Source organism: Bombus terrestris, chromosome 6 (genome assembly GCF_910591885.1).
Source record: "Bombus terrestris chromosome 6, iyBomTerr1.2, whole genome shotgun sequence".
NCBI lineage: Eukaryota > Metazoa > Arthropoda > Insecta > Hymenoptera > Apidae > Bombus > Bombus terrestris.
This window is the reverse complement of record NC_063274.1, coordinates 7,141,561-7,166,201: the sequence shown is the minus strand read 5'-3', so window position 1 is coordinate 7,166,201 and position 24,641 is coordinate 7,141,561. Positions and strand designations below refer to the sequence as shown.

At 29.9% G+C, this 24,641-nt stretch overlaps 3 protein-coding genes across 6 annotated transcripts; 2 read left to right on the top strand and 1 right to left on the bottom strand.

Moving 5' to 3' along the window:
* Positions 1–1,146: 1,146 nt before the first annotated feature.
* On the top strand, positions 1,147–5,862 carry LOC100650925 (nucleosome assembly protein 1-like 1). Of its 4 annotated transcripts, XM_003396004.4 has the most exons (9): positions 1,147–1,299; positions 2,623–2,786; positions 3,746–4,038; positions 4,180–4,333; positions 4,476–4,613; positions 4,712–4,859; positions 4,955–5,074; positions 5,213–5,326; positions 5,546–5,862. In XM_003396004.4, exons 2-9 carry the CDS (start codon positions 2,634–2,636, stop codon positions 5,554–5,556), a joined length of 1,131 nt encoding a protein of 376 aa, XP_003396052.1. In that variant the 5' UTR covers positions 1,147–1,299; positions 2,623–2,633; the 3' UTR covers positions 5,557–5,862. The 4 variants fall into 4 exon arrangements, with proteins under 4 accessions (XP_003396052.1, XP_012164758.1, XP_012164759.1 ...); XM_012309368.3 differs by having other exon boundaries at positions 5,213–5,862; XM_012309369.3 differs by lacking the exon at positions 2,623–2,786 and having other exon boundaries at positions 1,156–1,299; positions 5,213–5,862.
* A 688-nt stretch (positions 5,863–6,550) lies between these two features.
* LOC100649655 (N-acetylglucosamine-6-phosphate deacetylase) lies at positions 6,551–9,902 on the top strand. The gene is made up of 7 exons (XM_003395993.4): positions 6,551–7,371; positions 7,638–7,912; positions 8,105–8,234; positions 8,296–8,384; positions 8,465–8,609; positions 8,705–8,881; positions 9,106–9,902. Exons 1-7 carry the CDS (start codon positions 7,161–7,163, stop codon positions 9,303–9,305), a joined length of 1,227 nt encoding a protein of 408 aa, XP_003396041.1. The 5' UTR covers positions 6,551–7,160; the 3' UTR covers positions 9,306–9,902.
* A 65-nt stretch (positions 9,903–9,967) lies between these two features.
* On the bottom strand, positions 9,968–23,855 carry LOC100649769 (mucin-1). Its single transcript, XM_020863368.2, has 21 exons — positions 23,651–23,855; positions 17,256–17,391; positions 17,117–17,174; positions 16,931–17,001; positions 16,115–16,291; positions 15,839–15,937; positions 14,371–14,469; positions 13,980–14,078; positions 13,720–13,818; positions 13,552–13,650; positions 13,279–13,377; positions 13,077–13,175; positions 12,852–12,950; positions 12,649–12,747; positions 12,433–12,531; positions 12,224–12,325; positions 11,667–11,765; positions 11,483–11,581; positions 11,302–11,406; positions 10,853–11,112; positions 9,968–10,462 (listed from the first exon to the last, which is right to left on the bottom strand). The coding sequence occupies exons 2-21, from the start codon at positions 17,362–17,364 to the stop codon at positions 10,379–10,381; spliced, it is 2,154 nt and encodes a 717-aa protein (XP_020719027.1). The 5' UTR covers positions 17,365–17,391; positions 23,651–23,855; the 3' UTR covers positions 9,968–10,378.
* Positions 23,856–24,641: the final 786 nt, after the last annotated feature.

Here is a 24,641-nt window from a genome sequence, read left to right as displayed (position 1 = left end):
TACATTCTCTATAAAAAATAGAAAAGGAAAATAGGAGTTGGAAATTTTCTACAATGATACGAAATAATTCATTAGCGCGTTGATAACAGTCAATAGTTAGAGATCACGTGATCAGCTAAATTTACCTCTTTTGACTCAAATTATTTGATAGCCTTGATTCTTTTCTTTTAAAAAAAGAAAATATACTGGAGTATGATATAACGAAAAAATGTTACAATGACTGGAAGAGAATATTATTGGCCACTTTCCGATTTTCTTACTTCAAATTCATTAGAATCATGGTTAGAATGAATAGCTACTATGTATATGCTATCAGAAATGATAGCTACTCATCTCTAATACTACAACTAGAACACGAACAAGGTTCTAGAATCAATTAGTTCGATTTAGTATATTCTACTATTAGAGAGGAAATTTCCTTTGTGCTACTATATATATTCATTAAAACGCCATGTGTAATTTAAGATCTTTTTTATTTACACACTTTTTTGTATTACAAAATAAAACTTTTCAAAAGGTTTATATTAGAATTTCGGTTTTTCAAACTTTATGTATATATATTTAGTGCCACAAATGCTTATATGAGAAATTAATTCTTTTTAATGATTATTAATATAAAGTTGCATTTACATTTCGCCAAATTTCGATAAGTAAAAATTAATACTATAAATTAATATTAAAAATTAATATTACAATATTACAAACTCATAATTTTTTAATTCCAAGTCTCTAATATTTCACAAGATAATTTTAGAATCATTTCACTATCCACTTTTTTTATTATTTTACAAATTAAAATTTGAATATTTTATATAAACATTTCATTCAAGAAGCATAAATCCTTATCTTTATTTAATATTTACTATGTTAAAACTCGTTATAAGTTCGTATTCGAAAAAAGTTATCTAGGAATTTTTCGATTTTTCAATCTTCATGTTTCGTGTTCTATTTTCAGTACTTTAGAAATTGAAATTCTTTAAAAAAATATTTTTTTCTTTCAAAAATATATATAATATATAAATGAATATTTAAAAAAAATTTTGTGAAATATATATGGTTTGAAAAGCATGACAATCTACTTTTCTTTAACATTTATTACGTTAAAAAAGCTTATTAACTTGGCGCTTGGAAAATGTATCTAGGGATTTTGTGGATCGCATGATAGTAACACTTGAGGAGAACAGAAAAGGATAGAAGAAGAACTAATTTCGTATTGTGCGACTTACTATAACGAAAGTACCGACACAACGACCGGTTGGTTGTTCGTTCCGTAACTCTTTCTTTGTGCAGTCTTAAAAGGTATGTTTGCCCTTTGTTTTAATGCTTTTATTTCAAAGTTTAAATATTTAAAAATAATGCTTTCACTCGAAAACAATTATACCTTATTTTTTCGGTTTTCACGCATTTATAACCCCGAAAATTGCTTTTTTTGTCTGTCCCATGTGCACGCTCTTTGTGTCGAAAAATTGAACCTTGCGATAGCTTCGCGACTTCTGTATTTCTTTAATAAATGCATAAAAAGAAATAAAACGAACGTATAATAAATGTGACGTAGATGGTTCCGACAAATAATTGATGAATTAATGTGATTTCCGCTTTTTCCATGATCTCTGCGTGCCCTAGCAAATAACCTTTCTTCCTCGCGAATATGGTGACTTTCAAATGTCAGTTCAACGTCCATGCAGAAACTAATTCGAATTAAGGAAATTTATCAAGAATAGATGTTTTTAGAGAACGTTTATTTCGTTCATAGTGTATACTTAGACAAGATTCCTGATATTTGCCATGCACGTTTAATAGAGAATATATCGCAACGTCCAATTTAATTTCAGTATGTTTGTAGATTGATTGATAGTTTCTGCTTTATGATCTGCTCTATGAATTTTTTTTATAGTTTACTCCTTTTAGGTGTTCGCACATATAGGTTTAATCATTTTTTTCGATATATATGTTCGTTTTTTTCGTTTCCTACACCACTTTCTTTTTCCTTGCATGAAGGAATACATACATATATGTTAGTCTCCAATTGATTGAAAAAGATTCGGTTGAAATATGTTTTTCAAATAAGTAATTATGATTGTACTTTACTATGATTTTAGAAATAAATATATATGTTGATAAAATGAAATACTTGCTTAATTACTATTTAAAATAATTTTATTAAGGTTACTGCATATATCTTGTAAAACAAAAAAAATATTTTCATATATTTAATGTCTTTTTAATTAAAATTAAAGTGAATGAGCTAAAAATAGGCATATTCAAAATTTATTATATTACATACATACCATAATATCATGAGTTCATTTATATTTTGATTAATTTATTTTACTTATGTTAAATACAATATATTTGACCTTAAGAAAAGATTTTTAATAATATTTAAGCAAAGATGAAACACCTAACACAACAGTAAAATCATATATTATTTTGGAATTTTGTATCTTTTACAAAGTATAGAAATTATTCAAAGATATATATATAATTAAATGACTGCTCAAAAACTTTTTAATTTTTTAACTTAAATACCCTTTTTTTTCATCTTATACTCTACTTTTGCCCAACAAAGTTACTTTCTGATTATACAAGTGTCATTTTTACAAAAGAGAAAAATAAATCTAGATTATAGTACTATGACAACTGATCCAGAGCGTGCTGGTGAAAATAGTGAAATGGAATCTGTTGAAGATGAAGATGAGAACAAAGCCCCAGAGCTTTTCTCCAAAATTTTAAATAGAGCTGATGTGTTAGCTGCTCTACAAGATCGCACTGCACCTGGAATAGAGGTATTCAAATTTCATATTGCAAATAATAAACAGATATTAATGGTTAGTAACCTTCTAAACAGAACCTTGTACAATCAATGGAAAAAGATTAGTAAAATTTAAATTTAAAGTTTTTAACTGGAATTGAAGCTATTGCATTAAAGATTTTAATCATTGTGTATAACTTTTGTATCTCATTTTAATTATCAATATTGAATTCTGTTTAAAGACTCATATAATTAATTTAGTCCTTGATGATAATGTTTTAATGTGTATTTTATTTGATATTTCAATATTTTAGTATTACTCTACAGAAAAATTTGTATAAATCAGATTAAGTAAATGGATCATATTGATTTGGAACTTAAAAAAAATAGCAAACTTTTGCCTATTGGGTGAAAAATGCTCTTTATTTAAGAAGGTAGAATGTTGCTTTGTCAAGTATTATAAACTCATTTTTTAATAAGTTTATGTATAATTATTATTTTTTATGTTTTTCTTTAAACTTGAATCAATTGGACAAAAAAGAATTTTGTAGTTCTCTAATATAATTTGATCAACTGAATCCATGTAATTTTGTTCCTTTACTAGAATTTTATTATTTTTTTGTTTTGTCCAAAGTAATTCCTATTTACATGTGTTACCAAATTTGTTGCTTGTTTAATCAGCTATTAGTGCAGGCCATGAATTATGCACCGCAGTAGATTAGAATTGAATTCAATTAATTTCTTCAATTATATATATAAAGATATTAATAACTTTGAGTTTTTTACTACATTCCATACCCCAATAAGTTTAAATTTTATTTACTGTTTGTTAATTTAAATATTTTAGTTAAATATATTAAATAATTAGGATATAAAATATTACATATGTCCAGTTTCTAGTATTTAAACAAATTTACTATTAAAAAATATTGATTATACTTTTGATATTATTTTTGAAAGCCAATGTTAAAAGGAAACATTCAATTTTTATAGCAAATGCAGAATCTTCCAGCTCCTGTAAAGCGCAGAATTAAGGCTTTGAAACAGTTGCAATTAGTTACGACTAATATTGAAGCAAAATTTTATGAGGAAGTACATGCCTTGGAATGTGCTTATTACAAAATGTGCGCTCCTCTCTATGAAAAGAGGAGTGATATAATATCTGGCGTCTATGAACCAACGGATGAACAATGTGTATGGGAGAGTGATGATGAAGAAGAAGGATTAACTAATGATTTGAAAACAAAAGCGAATCTCGATGATGATAAAGAACCTAAAAAAGAAGAGTATGACCATTTTATTTTCATTAAATAAACTAAGAATTTTGCTACAAGAGTATAAGATTAAAAATTATTATTTTCTTTCACACTACTTTTTATGAATGTCCAAATGTTAGGAACTCTACTAATAAATCTTAATTATTTTAGGAGTGAAAATGAAGATATTAAAGGGATCCCAGATTTCTGGTTGACAATATTTAAAAATGTTGAAACATTAGCTGACATGGTTCAGGAACATGATGAACCAATACTCAAACATTTGTATGATATTAAAGTGATATTTCTTGAATCTAATCCAATGGTAAGTTGGAAAAGATAAAATCATAAAATATCTACATATAAACGAAAACCTATCTATACCATTAATATATTAATAAAATTGTGAAACATAAATAGAAATGAAATAGAAAGAATTGCATTAAAGATAATAAGAATTTTTGTAGGGCTTTGTTCTTGAGTTCCATTTCGAGCCAAATGAATACTTTTCTAATTCAGTTTTAACAAAAGAGTACCATATGAAATGCACCCCTGAAAAAAATGACCCGTTTAGTTTTGAAGGACCCGAAATATACAAATGTAAGGTAAATATTATTTTTAATCTAAGTTTATATGTTTTATTTTCTACATGAAGAAAGAATTTATTCAAAAGTACATATATTCATCCTAACCATTTGTACAGGGTTGTGTGATTGACTGGAAAAAAGGAAAGAACGTTACAGTAAAAACTATAAAAAAGAATCAGAAACATAAATCTCGAGGGTCCATAAGAACTGTAACAAAAACTGTTCAGAACGACTCGTTTTTCAACTTTTTCAGTCCACCAGTTGGTAAGCCAAATCAATATTTTTATATTTTATGTTTTACTTACATATGGGAGATAATATATATTACTATTGTTATTAATTGTAAACTATTTTTCTAGTGCCAGATGATTCTGAAGCAGAAATAGATGATGACACTCAAGCTTTATTATCCAGTGACTTTGAAATTGGCCATTATATAAGAGAACGTATAATTCCTAGAGCTGTACTGTATTATACAGGTATTTCACAAAGTGAAGTTAATATTTAAAAAAAAATATGAAGTTTTTCCGAGTTTTACTAGAACCCTCAAAATTATTGGCTAGTGAAAGTAATTTATTGACATATAATGACTAACGAATAAAAAAACGATATTTTAGGAGAAGGCTTAGAAGACGAAGACGAAGACTACGAGGAAGAAGAGGGTGATGAGGACGACCCTGAGGAAGAAGATGAAGATGATGAGGAATCTTCTCCGAATAATGCACCATCAGGTGGGAAACAACAGGGAACTGATCCTAATGACTGTAAACAACAGTAGAATTACATACAAATTTTGCTAAAAAAAAATTATTCGTGCGTACACACACAGACACACACAGAAACACATAAAACCTGACCGATAACTGCCTAGATATCATCCTGCACCCGTGGCTCCAACGTAATCCTGTTCGTATCAATCATCTAATATCGTATCATATCTCCTATTCCAGATCAAGCCTAGATTCTTCGACATACCGGTGACAAAAAAAATTATGCGTACCCTTCCTTTATCTGACGTTGACGATGAGTAGAAAATACGGCTCATTAACAGCCTAAAATTTAATATCATATAAGTATAAACGAATTGCGCTCTCAGCTCTACATAATCATTGTCATTTTTAATTGCTTCATTTTATACTATTGTTACGTTTATATACAAACAAAGTTAGTTGAATTTTTTTCAAAACGCACGTTGACCTATGAAGAAATTTTTGGGTACTGTTAAAGCATTTTTAATATAAAAATTGAAAAAAAAACGCAAACAGCAGATAGCGCTTTGTTTCTTCTTGCCATGTAACAACTTCTGTAGTGCCATTTTCCTCTCCTGTTTCTTTTCTTTTTTCCTTGTTGCATTTTTTTAACATTGTTCTTTTTCTGTAAGTTCTTAGAATTTGCTTAAGTTACAAAAAATCATGTCCTTTTTATACGGTTTTATATTAAATTGTTTTCAATCCAATTTGTTATAATCTTGAATTATAATAGACTTCGAAACCGATCAAGCTTGCTGTGTTACCTTTATAATAGGTTTTATGAAATTTCGTGTGATACTTTTGTGCATTGTACTTAAATATAAATTAAATAAGTTTTAACGGTGTTGGTCAGGTAAGTAGTAAATAATTGAAGATTATTTCACACTTTCATTGGATTTACCATGTTTTACATGAGAAAAGAAATTTAAAGAAAGACATAAAAGATTATTATAGTTTTTGGAATTGTGTAATGTACACCAATAAAGTACACCAAATTTACTTTTTCTATTAAAATTTACTTAAATTTACGGAAATGGTACTAATACCTTTTTTTCTAGTGTAATATTAAAATTGGAAAGCATCCGTAGCTTAGTGAAAATAACATATATAGCTGTTAACATTAAATATATGTATATCTTTCTTATACAATAAAATATATATCGCGATAATACGAATATATTTTATTATAATCTATGTATTATATAAATCTATAAGTAAATCAAAAATGTCGCGATTTCCAATCTTATGTAACAAAGTGTAAGCTAATTTAAAAATCATAACAATTTTCGTCTTTTTCGAAGTACAAAAAAATACATTTAGTGACCTCTTTGAAGAATTATGATAATTAATGTTACTGGTCATTGCTCTACTTTATAGACCTTTACAGCTTTACCATAGAGACATAAAGATAGATTACGCGAGTCATACATTACTGTGTAAGTAGATGCGATATGGGAATAGAAAAAGAATGCTGCATAGTGGCGTTTATCTAATAGACATGCACACTGACGTCGCTCATTGATCGGTATAACGCCGACATATTGACTATACGAATGCGCATACAGAATTAAACGAGCACACAAGAAGTCTCTACGTAGCGTAGCGTACTCTTTCTATTTCTATATCGCTTTCTCAGCTCGCTCACGCACTCTATCTGTATATCTTTATAAATTTTACAGTATAATAATTGAGCTCGTGACCAATAATGCGATAACTAAAGTGCACTGATAAGCATTTTTTTTCTTTTTTTCTTTTTATTACCTGAATAAAGATAATCTCGTGTATTTTGACGCGAAAGGATTTTTGCTAAGTGAATATGTCTCGAAAAGATAAACAAATTTTAAAACAGTTTTACAATTGTTGTATTTTACGCGAGGGGAAAATCTTAAACGAAGATTTATGGGTTCGCGATGGGAAAGTTGTTGACCCAGAAAAAATTTTTTACGATGAAAAAGTCAAACCACATATAAGAATCGATTGCAACGGCGCGTTAATTTCTCCTGGATACATTGATCTTCAAATCAATGGTATATAATGCAAGTATAATAACAATAATAATTTAGTATAATTTGTTGTAAATATTATTCTTTTACATTACATATATTAGTATACAAAATTTTGGTATATATTATTAGATAATAAGGTATTAATATAAAATATTCCTTATTTCAAAATATTTATGCAATAGGATATTTGTACAATGCTTTTACGATAAATATTAACTTTGTACAAAAATATTACAAATCTAATTGTACGTACAATTACACTTTGTAACTATTATTTTACTTACTAGGTGGTTTTGGAATAGATTTTACACATAATGTTAATGATGTAGAAGAAGGAATTAATAAAGTAGCCAAAAAATTGCTTGAATTTGGTGTAACATCATTTTGTCCAACTTTGGTTACATCACCTAGTGAAACATATCATAAGATATTACCAAACATTAAGAGAACAAAAGGTGGGAAACATGGTGCAACTGTATTAGGAGTTCATTTAGAAGGACCTTTCATTAGTCCAAGTAAAAAGGGAGCTCATCCAGAGAATCATATAAAACAATTTGAAAAAGCAAGTCTCCAAAATATTTTCAATGCATACATTTAATGTATATATGAACATCAAACAAATTTTAATGCATCAGTAAATATTCATATGCGAATGTATAAATTACTATTATTTCTATTCATGTAACTTTTCATGCTTCAAACATGTATATAAATTTAATATTTTTAATTATCTCTTTATATGTGTGGATTTTAGGGTTTCAAGTCATTAAGTGATATGTATGGAAGTTTAGAAAATGTTTGTCTTGTAACATTGGCACCTGAACTTCCTAATGCTCAATCTGTGATAACAGAATTGTGTAAAAGAAATATTACAGTTTCTCTTGGTAAGATATAACTATCCCAATTTTAATAATTTAATATCTCTTCTAAGTCTAAATATTTTAGGACATTCTGTAGCAAATTTGAAAGAAGGAGAAGAGGCTGTAAAGAATGGAGCATCCTTTATTACCCATCTTTTTAATGCAATGTTACCTGTAATTATACAAAATAATTTTCTATTTTATAAAAAATATAAATCATCAGTCAAGCGTAAATGATAAATTTGTATTTATAGTTTCATCATAGAGATCCAGGATTGGTTGGTCTCTTAACATCTGATCAAGTTCATCCTGGAAAAATTATCCATTATGGCATAATTGCAGATGGAGTTCATACTCATCCAGCAGCATTGCGTATAGCTCATAGAACCCATCCTGAAGGTATACATGTGTATCTTTTTTTATAAGACAATCCTTATCTGTCTTAATTACTAATTAAAAATTTTTTTAAATTAATATTTAATTTTGCGTTGTAGGTCTTGTTTTAGTTACTGATGCACTGTCAGCGCTAGGATTAGAAGAAGGTATACATCAATTAGGACAGCTTAAAATCGAAATGCGCTCGGGACGTGCATATATTGCTGAGACAGATATACTGTGTGGAAGTACAGCAGAAATGTCGAAATGCGTTCGTCATTTCAAAGAAGTAACAGGTAATTTAAACAATATGACATGTATGATATGTAGATTTTTTAAATTCAATTTTGATCTTTTTAAGAAGTATTAATATTTTTTACTAGCTTTTGTTCTTTACTATAATATCTAGCAAACAGCCCTGTATATTGATGAAGATTACTGTCTCAATATTCTTATGGAGGAATATTTAAGAATACTATTTATATCTAATTACTATACAATATTATTTATTTTTTTATAGGTTGTTCAATAGTAGAATCTTTAGAAGCCGCGACTCTCCATCCGGCAAGAACCCTAGGTATTGAAAAGACTAAAGGAGTCTTAAACTATGAAGCAGATGCTGATATGGTAATGTTGAATAAAAATTTAGAACTGTTATCAACGTGGATAGCGGGAGAATGTGTTCATTGTAATTGCAAGTATGTCGAATATTGTCAGTAAAGCACAGAACATACTATCCAAATAATTGCTTAATGCTCATGGATATAGGAATGTATTCCTGTGCCTATGTCAATATTACTCAACAATCGGTCACTTTTATTAGGGAAACTGGCGGAATTGATTTCACAAAACAATCAGAGAAAAATGTGGTCATTTACCCACTTGTATTAATTATATGAGCATGTACTTTACATGTCTTCTTAAATATTACACTTTTCGTGTATAATGCGCGACGGCTGTGAATATCGTTCTAGCCATAATTTTATTCATCTATCTATTCATATTGTAAGATATACAATTATATACGCATTTTATATAAAAATATTTTTTATGAACGTACTTATATTTTGATACATATAAAACAAAGATTAATTTTTACCTTTATTGTATTCGAGGGAATAAGCCTTTAATAATACAAAGTCAAAGACAATTATATAATTTTTGTCTTTAAATTAACAACAAAAAGGTCAGTTATTTTTTATAGTTAGGTAAAAATAGGATGTATATCTATTTCGATAAAAAATGTTACTCGTTATAAAATATTTAGATAACAAACAGTTTTAAAATATGTACAAATAAATTGTTATTTTTAATTCATGCATTATACCATTTATTACAAAATATCCTTGATCGTTTTTTAAGGCTGAGTTGTACATATAAAGTAGGTTTAATGTGCAGAATATTTATTTCGTCAAATTTTTGAAATAAATATAGTATACATGAAAAAATAGAAAGGTTAGGTTACTATTTCATTTGATATCAGTACTATGTAAAAGATGTCATCTAATTAATATCGTCATTATCACAATTTGTAATATGCATAAAATTGTTAAATGTGTTTTTTTTTTATTTAGAAATATTTTTCTTATATTTGAACAGTTAGTAACACCAATGTTTTAATTACAAATTAAACAATGTTTTGTAGTCATTTTAGCAAAGCATTCAGAAATCAGTTGTTCGCATGAGAAGTTATTGTTTTACAATAAAATATTGTTATTGTTGCATCAATTGTATGTGGTCTGTTCTTTCAAGGTAGAACGACGATGAAAGCCAAATCGCATAAGGTTCTTATGTTAATAAACGACGTCCTTCAGGTTGCATATATATGGTGAGTGTCTAATACCAAATGAATGTGCTGGAGGAATGTCAAGAATTACCTGTAAAAGGTAGTTTTTACCGCTATACGAGTGTTCCATAAAAAGTTAATAATCATAAGAAAACTAATATTTGGTCCAGTCGTGCACTTTTTCTGAAATCGAGTTAGGATCTCAAAAGTATTTTTCGTCAGAATACTGATATTTTTTAGATATAAACATAAATAATTAGTTTCAACATAGTTTATTCTGAACTTTCACGAATACTGACGTTATTATGTCGAGATATATATACTATTGAGATCCATCCAACTCGAACGTCAGATAGATGCGATTTCTGGTTGTATACCCTCAAAAATAATTATACAATTTATTAAGTGATGTCTATTGAACAAGATCTGAAACTTTTGAGTTTTTTAGTTTTTGAATACAGTAGGAAGAGATTAGAAGTACTTTTTCTGGACAATGAGCTCCAGGTCCTGGAATCTGGGAATGATCATCGGGCAGCTGATAGCGGGCACTTATGCTATAAGCAGGACTTTTCACTCTGACTGCATCTGGTTTAACAGCTTCGTATGTTCCAGGTCCAGGAACTAAAACACGATCATCTGTAGAAACTTTCTGTCTACCAGAGATAGAGTAAGCCGGTGCTGTTTTTTTGTTTCCTTCCTTTGTTCCGCCGAGAGCAGAAGGAATATTATAAACGTTCGGAGCTGAAACAGAATAAAAATAGCAGCGACTTCACTGATGTTAGATTATGAAAACATATATTTTCATTAGAGAGTAATAATCATTTTATATACAAAAAAGATATAGCATTTTGGATAATAGACATTATTTGTATAACTGCGCAAAGAAAAGATAAACTAGCGGAAACAAAGAAACAAATTCTGTAAATTTACCTGGAATATCATCTGGTCTATTTATACTTGTTCTAAGACCAAAAGTAAATCGCAATGCTTTTTCCAATAAAAGCATAGCTTTTTCTGGACTGTATTCACCTGGACCTTTAAACCAAATATTAAATCTATTGAACAAATACACAAAATGAACAAAATATAATAAATTTTAAGACTACCGTACCTGGTATCGAATCCGTTTCGTGTACTTCAGGCTTAACTCCAAAACTATAATGAGGTGATTTGTTCAAATTTACCTTTTCAGGATGATAACTTCCTGGAGCTAAATTTTTAATGTATCAAAATAAGTGACTATTATCATAAACGTTCTATAAATTTTATTATTTACTTTTACGAATATTACTTACCAGGTATATCACTAGTTTTTTCGTAAGATGTTTTTAAACCAAACGAATAACGTGGCGATTTATCTAAATTGACTTTTTCTGGAGAATAAGTACCAGGAGCTACAAAATGGAAGAAAGGGATACTAATGCAATCGTAAAAAAGATGTAGTAAAATGATACTCGCTTATGTAGCTATTATAAATTATAGCACAGTATTGTAACATATATGTGATTGAAAAAACAATTTCAGTAATTTTGTAACTGTAAATATCATCAATAAGATTTTTTTTATAATTTGCAAAATTTAAAATGGTATATGAAATTCATCTTTTAATGCTAGGTGAAATTCATAAACACTTTGTAATCTTAAAAACAAAATATTAAAGTAAAGTTATACAGCAGTTATAAAGCTGTAAGCAAAAAAGAAATTAAGAAAAAAATATAGAGCTAAAGCTTTAACATGCTTTGAATTAAAAATTGCACCATATATCAGAAGCATGAAATGTTTTTAATTAGGAACTGTTTTAGAATCTAGCCTTGCGGTAGTTTAGTAATAATTTGTTAGTCAACACCGTTACCTGGTGTATCCCTAGGCTTTTCCAAGGGCTTTCTATTACCAAAACTGAAATAAGGTTTATGTTCCAAATTTAGTACTTTCTCTGGATAGTAATCAGCAGGGCCTACCAAAGCAATCAAATCATTAGTAATTGTTTCTGCAGAATGTTAAAATCTAAACCAACTTTTCCAAAATAAGAAGCTGCTGCAATTTGCACTAAATAAAATTCACCTGGGTTGTCATTGGATTTTTCCAGTGTACCTTTTCCTGATAAGCTATATTGGGGCCCTTTATCTAAATTTACCTTCTCAGGGCTGTATGTTCCAGGTGCTGTGATAATAAGTAGAATATCTAAGTCTCTTTATTACAATTGTTGTAGGATTAATTCATTGCTAATATCTTGTTACGTAAAGGAAATGGGAAGATTGAATTTTTTACTTTAATCACCTGGATTATCATTAGGCTTCTCTGGTAAACCTTTACCAGATAAACTGAATTGAGGACCTTTGTCCAAATTTACTTTCTCAGGACTATAAGTGCCTGGTGCTATTGAAAAAATTAAATACAAGAAGACATTAATCTAAAAGAATAATATATTAAATAATAAATCAAACTATCAAGAAAATCTAAAAAAAGGATAAAAAATTCACCTGGATTATCGTTTGGTTTTTCTGAAATTCCTTTTCCATACAAACTATATTGTGGACCTTTGCTTAAATTTACTTTTTCAGGACTATACGTACCTGGTGCTATGATAGAAGAAAATGTTAAATATCCACTAAGAATTAAATGCTAATTAAAAATTATTATATAATTAAGTAACAAAATAGCAAAATAAGTAAATACAAAATAAAGAGAGAACTGATTGTACTGACCAGGGTTATCAATTGGTTTCTCAGAAGATCCTTTACCACTTAAGCTATATTCTGGACCTTTATTCAAGTTCACCTTTTCTGGACAATAATCTCCAGGTGCTGTAGGAGAATAGTACACAGAAGCAGTAAAGTAATCCTTTTGTAAACTAACAAAAAAAAATTAATGACAAAAATGGTAGTAGAGTGGCTATAATAACTATACCTGGATTAGTGTTTGGTTTATCAAGAGGTGTTCTTATTCCAAAACTATACTGTGGTGCCTTATCAAGATTTACTTTTTCAGGTGCATAAGTTCCTGGTGCTAAAAATTAATTTTCTTTATTTATGTTTAAAACTTAAAAATCTACACATAAAACTAACTTTTTTACAAAAGTTACTATTTGTTTCTTCCAACACAATGTTTAATTTATTAAAATTAATTTTTGTTCAAAGGTCAGATTAATATGTGAAATATATTTCTCAAATTCCTACAGACCTGGATTATTATCTACTTTATCATAAAAATGTCTTCCGCTTAAACTATACTGGGGACTCTTATCCAAATTGACTTTTTCAGGATTGTAAGTACCAGGGGCTGTAAAAAAGATGCATGTGATGTAACAATTGCAATAAAAATCTACAATTATATTCTTCATGCAATTACCTGGAGTGTCGCTTATTTTTTCGAGAGGTGTCCTCAGACCAAAAGTAAATTGAGGTGTTGTATCCAATTTTACTTTTTCTGGACAATATGTACCTGGCGCTAAGAATCATTTTTTTAAATTTAATTATAGATAAATACCTTTCATTGTATGCAGTCATTAATGAAACTTTTTTAAACATTAGTTATAAATTATTTAAAATCAAAATTAATATTTTGATAACAAAATATTACAGTTCAATAGTATATAAAAATTCGCATACCAGGGGTGTTGTCAGGTTTTTCTACTCGTCCTTTCCCAGTAAGGCTGTATTGAGGACCCTTATCCAAATTGGCTTTTTCAGGGCTATACGTGCCAGGTGCTATAAAAATAAATTGATATGTGCTGGTGATACTACAATTCGCAAATAATGTACATTACATATTATCACAGACAAAGTTACACGGCTGTGATAATAAATTTGTGATTATTACCTTGTCGACCGAACAAATATACAACAATGAATCATGAATTTGCAATAAAATTCATTAGGTTCCAATACGTTATTTAACAACAATTGGTAGAAAATATGTTTGAAAAGGAATGCCTCTACAGATTTAATTAAATTCGGTCAACAAAATTTTAAACAAGCGTTTTAAGTTTGCCTTAATTACCTGGGGTGTCGCTCGGTTTTTCGAGGGAAGGCCTGAGTCCAAAACTGAATTGCGGTGTATTGTTCAATCTTACCTTTTCCGGACAGTAAGTACCAGGTGCTGATATCATAATATACAAATAATTATTAATTTCATCATAAATAAAATCAACATATTTTAATTCAATTATGCATTTTTCTTTTTAGCGAAACAAATAATAATGAAAGTAATAAAAAATAATATATGACAAAACGATTACAGTGAAAGAAGAAAAATTTATTTAATAAAAATAAAATTTAAAGGATACTTATTAATATCTATAAAAGAATGCAGTTACTATATAATTTACGTTTAAAGATTTCTTCTTTTAATTTTGTAATACAATATCAAATAAATATCATAAGTGCAAGTTACTACACATGCAATTCAATTATTAAATACGTTGCAAGCCAATCATTTTGATTTGCATCATTCTACATATTTGCAAAAAATACAACAATAATTTAGAAGATAGAAAAGTTCGAATAGCAGAAATGCAGTGTGTATTAATCCAAGATCACCAAGCTACAATCGCAAAAGTAAGATAAGAAGCTGGATAGAATATTGTCGTCACTTAAAGGAAAGATTCAAGAAATATAATACCTAAACATCGAACAATGTTTATTCTTCGAGTTTATATCTGTACTTTCGCAGAATTCTTCAGAATACTTCTAGGGGATTGAATCGCTATAACCAATGGAGATTATTCAGCATGACATCGATTTTTCCTAAGGAATCATTTTCCTCTCATGACAAACGTACTTTTTGTTAATTTATTGTAAACTTCTTTTTATTCTAATACCGTTTGAATTATTGTAGTATTCTAGGTTGCAGAATTAGTAGTAAAGTATATTTAGAAAATACACATTTAAATCGATTTAATTACCTTAAAACCAATTTAATTTTATTAAACTGTAGGGAAAGAGATGTACAGACTGTTTAAACAATGTTGGTTAATCAAGCGAAAGATAATAGGAAATGACGAGAGGAATCTGTTTTGCTTAATTTAATCTACACGCACTTACATCTAATCTCGCTCTCTAGAAATAAAAATCTTTATTGTCAATTAATTAAAGCTTTCGACGAGCATCTTTCTAGATAACAATGTCGATAGTACGGATTGTTGTATAGCGGATCGCTCGTTAATAGATGTTTAAAATTCCAATCTTTTAGATTTAATTACTAAGAAATGAAACGCGACTAGACATATGCTTATTAGACAAAAAAGATATTCTTTTCATCATCCCTTATTGTTTCCTGCTCGACTGACATGCATATTTTACAATGTCCTGTACATCTATTTGTTACATCTAGGAGATAATTTAAAGTAAGTCTCATTTTTCTCAAGATATGAAAAATAGACAACTGTATTAGTTATTATTTAATTAATATCTGTAGAGATATAGAGTCGTACAGATGCAAGATTTATTGTTTTGATTTAATTAATTACCAGGTATATCGCTTGATTTGTCCAGTACAGGTTTCAACCCAAAACTATATTCGGGGGTTTTGTCGAGATTCACCTTTTCGGTGCAGTAATCATTTGGTGCTGTGATTAAGTCGATATTTATCATAAATATGTTTTAATGAAGATATTCAAAAATATTACATAAACAAGATTATAAATAATGATTTATGGAGGATAACAAAGGATTTTGGATACGTATATGTAAAATATTATTTACATATATACGTATATGTAAATATTAATATCTATAATACTCACCAGGTGTACAACTAATCTTCTCGGTTTGCGTTTTGATCCCGAATGAATATTTCGGTGAGCTATCCATTATAATCTTTCCGGCTTTTTCCGGATTATAATCGCCAGGAGCTGGTGTCACTTCCTGTTTCGTGGATTTTGTGCGACCATGCAATGATGATGCTTGTGCAGCATCTTTACCTGAAAAAATGAATACAGAATTTAGCAAGTTCTATCATCAACATAATATAAACGAGGTTTAATTAGAAAATAATAAATTTAAAAGATTGCTTCAGTTTGAAAGTAGTAAAAAATTAAATTAACTTGAAAATAAGTTTGTTTTTTTAAAAATATTGATTATCTTTTTAATCGATTTTATTATCATCCAATTCTCATACAATTAAATAGAAGTTATTATAAAATGTACAATATTAAGAATCTCAAGAAGAAGCAATTATTGGTAGAAAAGCAACGGAATTTCGTGAATAACGCACATTAAAAGTCGCAATCTTGCAGAATATTGCTGTTCTCAAGTTTGATCGATACTTCATAGAACTCGGAATACCGCAGTCTATAGAATTCATTTCGTGCTTACATAGCAGTATTTATGTTTATTTTTGTAGCTTTAATTTCTATTCACGATAGATAGCATGTTAATCCTTTGTAGACGATAAAGCTATCGTGTACATTGTACATACATATACATATGTTATATTAATAAATCAAATAGCGGCGAAAGTATTGATGAACTTACACTTGAATAAGTGAAAGATATATAATGGTAAGTTCAGAATAAATGATTAAGTTGTAAAAAATTGATAAGTAGATCATATTATCAACCTTTGGAACTAAGCCCGGAAACGTTGTATTGACCAGGACCCGGTCCAGGACTGTCATTCTTCGTCGCGTGTCTAAAAATGAGTACACAATAATTATACCAATTTAATAAAATTATTCATTTAAATTTAAAAGAACCAATTTTTTCTCGGGAACTAAGTCGCGGAATTTGTAACTGAACTTACGTACCTGCTGCCAAACGAGAAAGCGGGCGCTCTGCCTCGTTTCGAGTCGGGAACAGTTTTTCCTACAGATTTGATTCATATTTAAAAATTGTTCAATAAATTTTAATGCAAAATAGAGATTTAAATATAAAAATTAAGATTACCGATTAATGGTGGTAATGTTACACAAGCAGGACCCGGGCTACTATACTCTGCAGCGATAGGACCTCGCCTCTTTGTTGGTGTCCACGGTCTTTGTGTCATGCCACCCATTTTCGATGATATACTTTTTATTTTTCTCTAAATATAAGAAACAATTACTCGGATTAACTGCTAAAACTTATCTAAATGATTTTGGAAAATTAAACAAATTTAAAGAATGGATAATATAACTATATTGTTATTTATACTGAAACTAATAGTACAGAAAAATATTGTAATTCTGATGTGTGATAGCTGTGAATCAAATCGTGACTAACGTTTATCTTAAAATATGGCTTGCGAGTGAAGGAAGATTCTAAGAATGCACGTCTAGAATTAGGATGGTTCTTAGAGATTAGCTAATTCTCCACGTACGCTCTTCAGATCGTTTTTCATTGTACTGTTCTCAAGTTTACTGCCTTCTTTGGATCATCTTTAATTCCATCGCATTGTTAAACAATTTTTTAAGTTTGAAAAATTTTTCTCTCCATTCTGTGCGAAATTTTCTTATAATATATTATGCTTTTTTTGCTTAATGAAACAAGATTGGAATACAAAGTTTCATAACTTTGTCGTATACATACCCTGAGTCATATGAATATTCGTACCCTTTAACATTGATTAACTTTTATAAAATTGAACCAAACGATTTGATCTCTCTTGAGAAATCAAAAGAATTAATTCACTAGGTAATGTGTAGACAAATTTTTACAAAAATTGCAATTGGTCGGAACGCGAAGAACAAAGTAAAGGTAGCTTTTTACAATTTTTTCATCTGGGTCTATAATGAAAATTTAAGCAATACGATTTAAGGGATGAGTTAACATTGCTATGAGCTACGGTTGGAAATCGCTGTTTTTTACCATTTTCTTAAGATCTTTCCTTAAGAAACTACGTACCATTTCTTCTATCATCTACGTCATTTAAAGAATAGAATATTCTGCAACAACATTTGGAGTACTTATGTAATCAGAATCGCTGATTTTTGCACAATATGATATAGACAAATAATTGGTATCTCATTTAGAAAGGGCAATTAATATATACATAATATACATCTAAAAGTTATGCCTTTTTTCCATGAGATAGTCGAGGAGCCTCCTTTGGAATCGTGCAATCAACGCGACCTCGAAAGTCGGGCCACGAAAGAACCGACTCACGAACAACCATATAAGAATATGTCCATGGTAGGTATCCAGAATCGCCCACCATTCGACATTGAACTGAATAAAGCATGAATATCACAAATTGTATAGCGTTTAAACAAGTCAAACAAATGCAGGTCAAATGGATGACTCATGACCTACTTATAGTATTTTGTTACTCCATACGCATGTACTAACGATATTCTAATAATTGTAAGTGGTACGATCTTTTAGCTAATCTGGATTATGGAAACTTATGTGATTTATTACTGGATATATACCGTATCTAGAATGTAAAATAGATTTTGGGATATAGTTGTTAAAATATATATAACACCATTGAGATTATGATTTATACTTATGGTTAATGAGAGTGTTACATCGTATAATGAATTTAGAATAAAATTACGAAATTTAATAATACTAATACAGACAGATATATTCTTTGTAAAATCATCAAAGAAAATGGACATTAGAGAATCTATCTATATGTTTATATTAGCATTATTAAATTTCACAAATCATCGATAAATATATAACGTGTATATAGTAAAATACATGTTACATAATGCTAAATCTCCGACTTTGTAATATCACCACTATTGAATTAGGATTAAAGCACTTTTTTTCTTAAATATGTATGTAATATGGTAATAAATACCAGTTAAGTATCGATAATACATTCACGAGAATCGAGCTAGATTGAGAATAAATCGCTACTTATGCGACGAAGGAAAAAAAGTTGATAGTCGCATGAACGAGTTACGTCTTGAAAATTATACAAGACGATTATCGAGAATCGATCATTTAATCGGATTTGCCCAATATGGCAAACACGAGAGACTATTGATCAATCGTACATAGCGGGATTATGACCTGACTATATATGGCATACTACAGAAACTGGAATATAGAAAAATAGGTTAAAATTCAAATAGATTTTATCTACCAAATTAAGAAAAAATTCTAATGCTCTTAGTATTACTTCTCTTTAGTCACATAGTTTCCTCCCCGGCTACGCTCAACTCTATCATCATCTAACTTTCATCTCCGTATTCGGACGATGAAACGCCACGAATCTTTTTATCCACACACGCATGCAAATCAAAGGATTTACATACAGGCATGTACGCGTTTCATTAGATCGTTCACCATTGTTCGGATCATGAAAGGACTCGACCATTTCGAAATGTCTCGCTTAAACACGCAGAGAAAGTAGTGAATAGATTGAACAAAGTTGATGAGGAACTAAATGATACTATCTTTGTCTACACTGTCTTGGATAACCTTTTAGAGTCCCCGACCAAAAAATTAGGGCCAAGTACAATTTTCAACATCTTTAGTGTTTTTAGTAAAATTTAAAGGCTTGAATGTAATTTAATAATTATTTTTATTAGTTACTAAAGCACACACATACATATTACATGCATAAATATTAATAATTTGTGTTTTCCCATATTAATTTTTTATAACTTAGGCTTAATTCTCTTTTTTATTTCTCTCACTTAACTGTCTGTCTTAATTCTTCAATGATATACGCACGACTGATCCGTTTTAACAGTATCACACTTCACACAGATCCAATACAGATCCAAATGGTGCATTCGCTCAATAACTTATCGCTTGTTACTGATATCCTAACATAAACATGTGTTCGGTCCTCAACCACTCGTCGCGCATAGGAATATCGTCTTCATGTAAACAATATGTAAACTCGCCATAATAAAAAATAATAAGATGTTATACATAATATACATAAATTATTAATATGTGTGAGGTAGATTAATAATTAATAATTAATACAATCTGTAATAAAATTATATTCAAACCTTGAAAATTTTACTAAAAATACGAAGGATGTTGAAAATTGTGAGTGGTCCTAATTTTTTGACCAGGGACTGTATTGTATATTGGAATTAGGTTTCTCAAACATTTCTTTGAAGATTCTGTTGTTCACACCTTTAATCGATTCGAAGGACTCATAGTATGGGTATAATTGATGATTATTTGTCTTAAAGCCTTGACTTGTCTGGTACTAATAATTATACGATTGTGGTACTAAATGATTGTAGCTAGACCGTAGATGTTTACGCAAATTCATATTTTTGTAACCTAAATAGGTATTATATGCATTTTATATATTTTTTATCTTTAAACTTTTTATAAATGCATAAAAATCCGCAGTCGAATTATAAGCTTTCACAGTGAAGTTCCATTACGTAATATAAACTGATTTCGATAATTCATAGATATATACAAATAATTTTGACTAGGCTAATAAAAGAATAGATTTGATAACAGCAAAAAATACTTAGAAATAAATTAATATTTTCAATTAATCAGCCTATATCGATATTAAGGTAACTGCAGAATTGAAAGTTACAATCGATATTTAGAAATGCACTTGTTCTCCTATGGAGATTAAAATTTAAGATCATTCCTTTCGCTATTATCTTCGACAATCCGACAAGAGGAAAGTACTTATTTTTAGGCCAGAAATCACCTTTTTATTTGTCTTGTCGATCAACGATCGTTTACATATGAAATACCGCGACAATTTACCTTTTATAGCTTATCATGAATTATGTATTTGTACAATTCGATCTCGTCGATCACATGATTCACCGATTTTATCAACGCAATAATAGTACAACGAAATAAATCACCATTTATGTTCTTCTATAATGTCACCGGCGGCGAATTCATTATTACGTCACGGTGACATAATATTTGTTTACAGCTTGGATTACTCATTGTCAGAGTTGCTCATCAGTAAAGATGTCTCACGCAGCCCTACAGTATTAATATAATCGAACTCGAAATATCCTTGACGGCACACCGGTGAATCTTTCTATTCTGTATTTTCTCCCAATTACCTATTAAAATTAAATTGATAACAAAAATAAAGGATAATATTGTGTTCGACAAAATTATGCAATTTTCAAAATTGGTTTGTAATAGATTAAAATTTTATTATTTAAGAATGAAATTAGTATCGAATTTATTAGTAGTATAGAATTTAATAGTATCGGGGGAAAACTCTGAGGAAAAGCCCCATGTACCCCAGGTAAAAAGCAATATAAGAGCTGACGGATGGGTCATATACTCGTGGTCCTTTACGACACGGGGTAATTGAGAAAAATGTACTTGACCATGGGTCATCCACATCTATGTGTATATTAAAACGTTAGAGACAGTCTTTAATCAGTCGCAAGGAGAGTTGTACAGCGAGTTGTAACGAGAGTCGAAGAGACGAATGTTGTAACAAGAATCGAAGAGAACAGTGTTGACAGTGCAGAGTCGAGAAATGTTGTAAGACGAGTTGTATTAGTTATAGCATATCACTGCATTAAGTTCATTAATTAACCATTGTTTCCTGTTTTATAATAAATAGCTTAGAGATAGAGCGAGATAAAACACCAGAGAGAAAGTATAAGATTTTTCCACTTTCTATAATTGGGGGCCCGAGCAGGGATTGAACAAAATAGAAAACGAAACATTTAACAGAACTATTCGTGTAATAATTGTGAAAACCAGATTGAAATCAAGTCGAATCATTATTCACGATGACTGAAGGTTCGAACGCGGATAATACCATCGTTGGTGTCGAAGAAAGGTGCATTGTTAACGATAAGTTAACGCGAATCGAAACAATGGAAGTTGCAGAATTGAAAGAGAAACTCGAAAGGCGAAAATAAAAAACAATTGGTAAGAAGAAAGAATTGTAAGACCGCCTAAGTGCTTTCATCGCTTTGGAGATTCAGCACGGCGAAGAAGAAGAAGATGAAGAAGAGCGCGATCTGTTCGAAACACGCGTGAGAGTCGACAGCAGAAGCGCACATGTTTTAATATTTAGGAACGTAGAAGAGTCCATGAACACGTTCAGCGGTGACGACAACGTCAATGTGCAAAGCTGGTTGTCGGAGTTTGAGGAGATGTGCGATCTCTGCGATTGGACTGATATGCAGCGCGTAATATACGCGAAGAAGCTTTTACGTTCGTCGACTACGAAAGGTGTTGTACAAGTCAGCAAACAATGAAGAAAATGCTGAGTACGGAATTTGAACAAAAAGTGGACGTGTACAAGGTGCATAAAGAGTTGTTGCATCGAACTAAGAAGGAAACCGATACATACCAGGAGTATGTCTAGAAGATATTAGACATAGCGAAGCAAGTGAGTATGGAAAGTTCGGTCATAATAAGATACATCATCGTCGGAACTCGTGACGAAGAGATCAACAAAGTGATACTGTATGGCGCCAAGAACATTCGAGAGTTAAAAGAGAAGCTTACCATGTCCGAAGTTATGAAAGAAAATGCGAAGACGAAAAGCTAACGAGTTGAAGAAAGATCGAAGAGGACAAGTCGCGACGAAGCAGCGCAGGAGCGGCTGCGAGGATGCTTTCTATGCGGAAACAAAAATCAGCTAAGTGCGGATTGACCAACGAAAAGCAAGGGTGACCAGATGCTTCAAATGCTAGGAGTACGGACACATCGCATCGAAGTGCAATAACCCGAATGAGTCTTTTAAACATACGTATGACAACTTAATTAATTAAGAAAAACATCTCCTTTTATAATTTACATGAGAAAAAGCTACATCTCCAGCGTTGATAAATTTTTACTAATAGATTAATTTTTCTAATTAATTTTTGCCTTAGAAATTACCAAATTTTAATTATTATATCATCGATCACTCAGTTACTAATTGTTTAACATTACTTATCAATCTCTACGTAATTAACTAATTAAATATCCTGAATTATATTTCATTTTTATATTTGACACTAAACAACTTTTAAAATAAAATTCGTTGATAATAAAATTTTCATCATAAACAGTTTCATTAATATCGAAATACGTGTTCGTGTATTTAACTTTATGTACGCAAGATGGTTGACGTTTCTAGAAATCTATCCAAGAATACCGGTTCGTCATCTAATTAGTTAACAGTATGTTTATTAAATCTCGATTATTCTCTTAAGATTTTTTTTAATACAAATTTCAGTAAAGACTTGGTATGTACTGCTATAACACTATACAAAATGATTCAATATTGAAAAATACACACTTTTGTACTTAATAGCCTAGTTTGTACTTGATAATCCATAATCCAAAAGATTAAAACTAATGTTTTTATTAACTTGTAATTACAATCTGTATGATAAATGTGATTGGCTTTCACAAAACAAGGTGTTAAATCTGTTACTTACCTTGATTTCGCGAAATGTATAGCTTGATGAAATACTGTATTGGGTTCTCAAAGAAAGCCGTGAACAATAACAAGCTGACTGGTCAAATCACGAATGCGTTAGAGATATTTATTACAGAAACACACAAGCACTAGATTCGTTATTGCGATACCTGCACCCGACGTGAGTTCCGGAGCGACTGAAGATTAAATTAAACGTAGCGCTATCGCAGCATGTGTTTGTTTATCCCTACTACACGATCCTTAAATCTCTACTGCGTTTGAATCATTTCGCGCATGCGCTCTTGCGCCGCGGTTATCCTTAACGGGAAACCAATTTGGTCCCTTGTTTTCGGAATCGAACCTTGTCATTGGACACTCCTTCAATTTTTCTTTTTTATTTAAATAACACGAAGAAAAATACTATACATTAAAAGGGAACCATATTGCTATGTTACAGATCTTGGATTTTATTTTGAGTCTGATTACCTTCTTATATATCCACGAAATTCAGTAAAAATTAATTTTTAATGCGAAAAATTAATGCGAATTTTTAATGCGAAAGTTAATTTTGACTGCAATAAGGAATAAGAAACACGAATATGACTAAAATTAACAAAAATTATCTGGGGATAAAGTAAAAGTAAATTTATAGTTTTAAATATTAGTATTGCAAATTCGTCATATTGAAAAATATTACATTGTTTAATATATTATAGGGAAAGAAGGAAATAACCTAAGTACAAAAGAAATTAAGATATATAACTTGATTCCTTCTTGGAAAGTAACAAGATATTGATATAAAAGCTGCATTTTAGAAAGCAACCTATGTCATCTATTTACATAAAAAGATATCTCCTTGGCTCCTTTATTGGGAATGTATATATACCGTATTTCGCAACCCACGCACCCTAACGTTCTTGGTTTCCATCCTCGACTCTTTTGGCCTTGTATCCTGTGTGCTCAGGACAAAAGTCAGCTAAAATTAGGGGCTCACGTTATCGTTTTAAGTG